This window comes from Wasmannia auropunctata, unplaced genomic scaffold (genome assembly GCF_000956235.1).
Source record: "Wasmannia auropunctata unplaced genomic scaffold, wasmannia.A_1.0 LD336074.1, whole genome shotgun sequence".
Classification (NCBI taxonomy): Eukaryota; Metazoa; Arthropoda; class Insecta; order Hymenoptera; family Formicidae; genus Wasmannia; species Wasmannia auropunctata.
In genome coordinates, this window is record NW_012026816.1 from 4,684,797 (window position 1) to 4,691,896 (window position 7,100).

The 7,100-nt window shown below is 36.5% G+C and overlaps 2 protein-coding genes across 2 annotated transcripts; one reads left to right on the forward strand and one right to left on the reverse strand.

Moving 5' to 3' along the window:
• The first annotated feature begins 542 nt into the window (after positions 1-542).
• On the forward strand, positions 543-3,863 carry LOC105449716 (histone deacetylase Rpd3-like). The gene is made up of 9 exons (XM_011689095.1): positions 543-769; positions 1,352-1,464; positions 1,592-1,709; positions 1,805-2,178; positions 2,264-2,411; positions 2,488-2,773; positions 2,875-3,103; positions 3,228-3,330; positions 3,410-3,863. Exons 1-9 carry the CDS (start codon positions 724-726, stop codon positions 3,478-3,480), a joined length of 1,488 nt encoding a protein of 495 aa, XP_011687397.1. The 5' UTR covers positions 543-723; the 3' UTR covers positions 3,481-3,863.
• A 146-nt stretch (positions 3,864-4,009) lies between these two features.
• On the reverse strand, positions 4,010-5,589 carry LOC105449718 (peptide chain release factor 1-like, mitochondrial). The gene is made up of 2 exons (XM_011689096.1): positions 5,131-5,589; positions 4,010-5,063 (listed from the first exon to the last, which is right to left on the reverse strand). The coding sequence occupies exons 1-2, from the start codon at positions 5,450-5,452 to the stop codon at positions 4,159-4,161; spliced, it is 1,227 nt and encodes a 408-aa protein (XP_011687398.1). The 5' UTR covers positions 5,453-5,589; the 3' UTR covers positions 4,010-4,158.
• Positions 5,590-7,100: the final 1,511 nt, after the last annotated feature.

Genomic DNA, 7,100 nt, shown 5'->3' on the forward strand with positions numbered 1-7,100 from the left:
ATCCAATTTCTAAAGTTACTGTCTATCGGACAGTTTTGCGATTCGAAAGAACGGGTTCAGTTGCAGATGAAAACAGGTCTGGGAGACCTAAAACAGCAACTAACTGCCGGCGATACTTAAACTTTGAAGGTTCGTAACTCAGGAAGATCTCAAGCAAAAAGAGTTTATAACCAGTGCTTTGGAAACATCTTGACACCAACTTTAAGAACATGTAATAGAAAATAGGAGTTTAAATTAAAGATTTCAAAGTTGACCTTCACGGTGTCCTTCAAGGTCACATGAAGGTCATTTTAATATAACCATATAATAGATCACTTAATATACTAAAACTTTTGTATTGAACATTTTCTTCTATAATTATTATTTTCCAAGATATTTGACCGTTACGGAACTTTCTCCCATTACTGTATATTTCATTGAGGGCAATGCACGGTTTGAATTTAGCGCGGCTCTTTAATCATGCCACCTGCCGTCACATGACTGATTTCTATTCTAACAGATGTCGCTGAAACACTTGCATCTTTTAAAGGGGGGAGCTTCCCCTGAGCCAGTATACTCGACCATTAGGGTACTGGTAGGGTGGAAGCGAATCGAAGTGAGTTTTGGTGAGTTCGAACGACACATGCGATGATATAGTTGTCGGTGTAAGCCACTACCCATGGTCTTCGTTTAATTCCGTACCAAGTGTTCCATCCGATTTTGACCTGAGCAAAACCTGCAGAAATGGCCATGCAGTCGTTCAAGAAACGCGTCTGTTATTACTATGATAGTAAGTATCGAGATAGCTATTGTAAAATCACAGAAATATATTTTTCGACGCTTAGCTGAAATGCGTTTGCATCGCTCACGTTCATGTGCCACCTCTGTTTCATCTGGCTTGACACTCAACTGCTAATCAGCCTGTTTTCCGTATGATTATTGTCGAACCGTACGAAGCATGATAGGTCTCGGCACAGTAAACTGAGATTCGCATGCTCATTATGTCTGATAATACGATTTTCGCGTGGTTAAGACGACAGACTTTCAGCTGCGCTGTCGCGCGACTGTAGCGTCAGCCGTTCTTGGTCACACAGCTATCGTATATCCGAGAATTTCGTATCACTACGATAAACTGTGATGCAGTTATTTTTTTTCCAAAATATTTTACGTTCTCCGAAAATATTTTCTGTATGAATCGATAAATCGACCAACGAAATGGAAATTAATACGGTTTTTGTGGAAAATCGCGAGAGATTCTCAAATGTATTCCGGTATACTGTAGTCTTCACTGAACCATTCAATCAATGATGACAAATTTGAAGCCATTTATAGCATTGCCTTGATTTAGTATATATTTTTGCTATTTATCCAGGTGATATTGGAAATTATTATTATGGTCAAGGACATCCTATGAAACCACATCGTATAAGGATGACGCACAATCTACTCTTGAACTATGGTCTTTATAGAAAAATGGAGATATATGTAAGAATATTTTTACAATTATTTTCCACTTGCGTATTTATCTTTTACTTGTTTAGTTTTCTGTCAAAATATTATATTTAGTTGGAATATGGTTATTATACTATATCTGTGTTTTGTAATCTTTTAGCGACCTCATAAAGCTACAGCAGAAGAAATGACAAAATTCCATAGCGATGACTACATCAGATTTCTAAGATCAATACGGCCGGACAATATGGCAGAGTACAACAAACAGATGCAACGATGTAAGTCATCGTTATTGTTGAACAATAATGATTACGTTTGATTGAAATTATGTTTCGAAATACTTTAATACTTCTTTTTTTTTGTTGCGACACAGTTAATGTGGGAGAAGATTGCCCTGTTTTCGATGGCTTGTACGAATTTTGTCAATTATCAGCTGGTGGATCTGTAGCTGCCGCTGTGAAACTCAACAAGCAAGCCTCAGAAATTTGCATTAATTGGGGCGGTGGCTTACATCATGCAAAGAAGAGCGAAGCTTCTGGTTTTTGCTATGTAAATGATATTGTACTTGGGATTTTGGAACTGCTAAAATATCACCAGAGAGTTTTGTACATCGACATTGACGTTCATCATGGCGATGGTGTAGAAGAAGCCTTTTATACAACCGACAGAGTGATGACGGTCTCATTTCACAAGTACGGCGAGTATTTCCCCGGAACAGGAGATCTTCGCGATATAGGGGCAGGAAAGGTAATAATATTTATATTATTATTTATCTAAAATATTAAATTAACCACTGAGTATGTACGGTTTCTTTTTTTATTATTACTAACAGGGAAAGTACTATGCAGTTAATATACCTTTGAGGGATGGTATGAATGATGAAAGTTACGAATCAATATTCGTCCCTATCATCTCTAAAGTGATGGAGACATTTCAACCTTCCGCTGTTGTTTTACAGTGTGGAGCAGATTCATTGACAGGTAAGATTTTTTCAAAAGAAACTTTCCACTGCCGCAGTATTGCATTACTTTTAATTACGAATACTAACCAATGCAGGCGATCGATTGGGATGCTTCAATTTAACTGTGAGGGGCCATGGTAAATGCGTAGAATTTGTGAAGAGATACAATTTACCTTTTCTGATGGTAGGAGGTGGTGGTTATACCATCAGAAATGTGTCTAGATGTTGGACATATGAGACATCGGTGGCTCTCGGATGTGATATTGCTAATGAGCTGCCATACAACGATTACTTTGAATATTTCGGGCCTGACTTTAAATTGCATATTAGTCCTTCAAATATGACAAATCAAAACACTTCTGAATACCTTGATAAAATTAAGTAAGTTTCGATTTTCAATTCTATATGTAATTTGTTTTTATTATTTTTTTTATGTGCATGTGTTAAGAGCGAATTAATTTGTAAATTGCTCTTAATCACAGAACAAGGTTGTTTGAAAACCTGAGAATGCTACCTCATGCACCTGGCGTACAAGTTCAGGCAATACCAGAGGATGGTGCCATAATCGAAGAGTCGGAAATTGAAGAAAAGGTTAATCTTGATGAAAGACTGCCTCAGCGTGATTTAGATAAAAGGATACAACATGAAAATGAGTACAGTGATAGTGAAGATGAAGGTGAAGGTGGACGAAGAGATAACAGATCATACAAGGTAAATGATCTTTATACTAATCTGTTTGATATTTAATCAGTTAATTCTTTTAAAAATTTATTAAAAGCTTAATAAACCTTAATAGGTATAGATATTAAATTTTGAATTTTTTTTCATATTAAAGGGATCTACGAAGCGGCTACGTTTGGAAAAAGGTCAGGAAATAGACATGCGTATTATGAATATTCATATAAAGAAAGAAGATGATGTAAAATCAGACCCTAGAGGTATTAAATTAATTTTTCATTTTACTTTTGCAAATTAATATTTGGAAATATAATTATATGAACGTTTCTGTTTAACTAGAAAATGAAAGGGCTGAAAAAGCAAATCTCATGAATGAAGAAATGAAGAAAGAGGGCGGAATTAATCTCTGATAAGTAGCTCCTTCAAAACTTGCATGATATCTGCACAAGTACAAAAGTCCCTATTTAAAAATTAAATATAGGTTATTTGAAAGGAAAAAAAATAGGATTTTTCATTGGATCGTTATTGCGCTGTATACTGAAGCCTCTTCAGATAGCAGTACCTATGTGTGCAATCTGTTTAGGCCTGAGGCTGAAGACAAGTCATATATGGAATTGTGAAATAAAAAGTATGCGTATATCAGTGACGATCGAGGATCTTCTTCCATGATTTTATGAATTAAGAGAAAGCATCGAGAAGATGAGATGAAATTATGAACGTATGGATTTTGTATATTACTGTATTTGTACTTTTGTATTTAATGAGATAAGTAAAGTTGCTTTACAGTACGTAATTACGATGAAAATTATTATCTTACATTAGGATGAAAATAAATACAAAATCCTATGTTTATTATAACAAATTCGGCAAACATATATACATACATATATATGTTACTAAATCAGTCTGTTACTATCAGAGTGATAGAAAAATGATATCTCCTTCAAAAGATCAATGAAAATGTATTAGCGTTATTCCATATATTATATATATTCGATTAATGTAATGTGTTCTATATACAATCGCCTATATATAAAATTATATATACACCCTTTTTACATTAAAATAATTCTAGAAAGGACTTGACATCACTTCGATTGTGCCTCCAATTTTTTGATTACTTCTAACAAAGTTTCCATCCGTATGTGATCATACAATCTGTCCTCCAATTTTTCTAGAGCTGCTCCACCCTGCATAAAGTCCGCCAAGTTGTAGAGAGTTCCATTCTGACTCAGCCTGTGATCGGTCACGCGATCTTGATTATAATTGTACGTTCTAATCTTTTCATTCCTGAGCCTCATTCCCATTTGCTTTTGCCGTAACTCGCTCGTGGATGACGTTTGCTTGCTCAATTGTTGCTCGTACAGGACGCTCCTCAATTTGTCCATCGCTATCCTTTTATTCTTAGTTTGCGACCTATCGGTCTGACAGGAGACGCTTAGCCCGCTCGGCAGATGCGTTATCCTCACCGCAGAGTCGGTAGTGTTCACGTGTTGACCACCTGCGCCAGACGATCTTTTCGTCTCTATCTTCAGATCTCTCTCATTGATCGCAATCTGTATTTCTGACGGCACTGGCAAAATCGCCACCGAGGCAGTACTGGTGTGCACCCGGCCCAATCTCTCCGTGGCCGGTATCCGTTGCACTCGGTGTACACCGCCCTCGTACCGGAACTTGTCGACCTGGTCGCCAGATATCATAATGTTGACATGTCTAACGCCCTTGTTATCAGTCACCTCTATGTCGATCACCTCGTGCTCCAAATCCAAATACTTGGCGTATCCTGTGTACATATCATACAAATCCTTGACGAACAGCATCGCTTCCTGACCACCGACACCCGCCGTTATTTCGACAATAATACTATTGTAAGAATCTTTATACATGTTTGACAGTATCGTGTTTAACAATCTTTCGTCGAGTGCATTTAATTGCTCTTTATACAACGCCTCTTCCTCCTCCGCTAACTTTTTCATCTCCACGTCTTGTTGTCCTACAAAAAAAGAAATTTATTGATAAAAAAAATGTCAACTGTCATAACGAACGTACCCCATTTTTACCTAAATCATGCAAATTCTGAATATTTTCTATGAGCTGCACTCTTTCGCTCAACAGAACACCGGAAGCATTTAGATCGATGAAGTCGGTCAAGTTATTTTTTCGCCAAGATTTGTTTTTGTACTCGTTCGCGAGATAATCTAAGAACTTTTTAGTTCTATTTTCCAAAATATTTGATCTCGCGTGAGCGTTGCAAAAATGTCTCGAAGTCCAAATCAGACTGGTTAATGACCAAGTATGTAGCTCGTCAAGTTTTATCAGATTTATGAGCTTCGGATATTGCCAATAATTTTTGAATTTGCATCTTCGAATAAGCAAAGACATTCCGCGTATCTGTATACAATATAGTACCGCAACTGATTATAACCTAGATACCCGTGTGCGCACCGGCTGCACACATGCGTAAAATCAGAAGATTTGACTTGATCAGAGGATCCTGAGAACGGCCATGCCCGCGATTTAACTGCGACCGGCGATTGAGCTGGTTTCAGCGCCTCTATATCCACAAAACGTGGACATTGAACACGTAGCCAATTACCACGAATTTGTCGGTAATATCTACAAATTTTTGGTGGTGATCCGTGCTATGTCCACGATTTAGCGGTTGTGTTCCGTGCTATGTGCAGGAATGCGAGTAGGTTAGTTTTAGACAAGGACGGACATCGGTCTTGGTCGCCCTTGTCTCATCAGTTGACAATCACGGAGCTCGAGCGGCGAGTTTGTTATCTCGCGGACACACTCGCCTCTTTCCCCGTTCCGTTTTTTGTTACGCTGCATTACCAAAATTCAGAAAGAGGATTTCGGGCGATTTCTGACAGCGAGATGGAAAATAGTAAAAAGAAATTTTTTCAATATAAATTTTATATGCTGTCGTGCACGCGTGCATATGATTTATGCATAACAAATACGCGAGTGTTCAATATATTATTGTACAATAAATAATAAGAAATAAATAAGAATAATTATAATAATAGAAATATTTTACTTTTTTAATTTTAAGCAATTTTATGTAAAATTTAGCTATTTTAGTTTAATAAATCGCAAGTAAAATATCAGCAAGTGTTGAACTCCTACTTTCAGAAAGCTCTTTCGATTCGGTAGCGTGCCTGCCTATATAATCGCGAGATCGCTGCGTGCCGATTCACATCTCGACGAATAATTTTATTTCAAATTAAAAATTTTAATTCTTACAAAAAAAGATAATAATAATAAATCACGCGGATTTATACACTTTGTCCATTATTTATTTTCCATAACAAAATTTGTACATACATTTTTCCTTTTTTATCAAACACGCTGTCTTGAAAAATAATTTTCTAAATTACTGTGTATTAAAAATAACATTTCTACATTTAGAAAAGGAAGAATATTATGAATAATTGCCTTAGGTCAAGTTTTTTTTTCTTACCCCGCCGGTTGAGATAAGCAGATTTTTTTTCCTTACCCTGCCGGTTGGGGTAAGCAATTACATTGTCATATCTTCTTTTTAGAAGCATCGGTAACAGCTCGTACTTTTATTTATATCGCATTTATTTTGTACATATGGTATTCGGCCCTTGGATTTTTAATGACGTTCATATTTGGATTGATCATTAGCAGTTTGTCTCATTTATTTATTAAGAATCAAAACTAAGAGTTAGGGTGCCGTCCCATAGCAGAGATTTTTCATGTAACGCGCGCATCGCGTAATCTGCAATCGTTATACGCGCGGTTTTCTGTTATGCAAAATTTATTTGCATATGTCCCATGGTACGTAAAAAGATTAGAGCATACATGATGGCATATTTTTATTTATATTCTTTTAGACTGTTCCAATAAAAATTGGAAAGGTCGCAATTCATTGGTTATGCGCATTAATTATAATATACTCCATGGGACATATGGAAATAAATTTTGCGTAACAGAAAACGCATAACGTATAACGCCTCTGACTGGTTACGCAATACGCGTTACATGAAAAATCTCTACCATG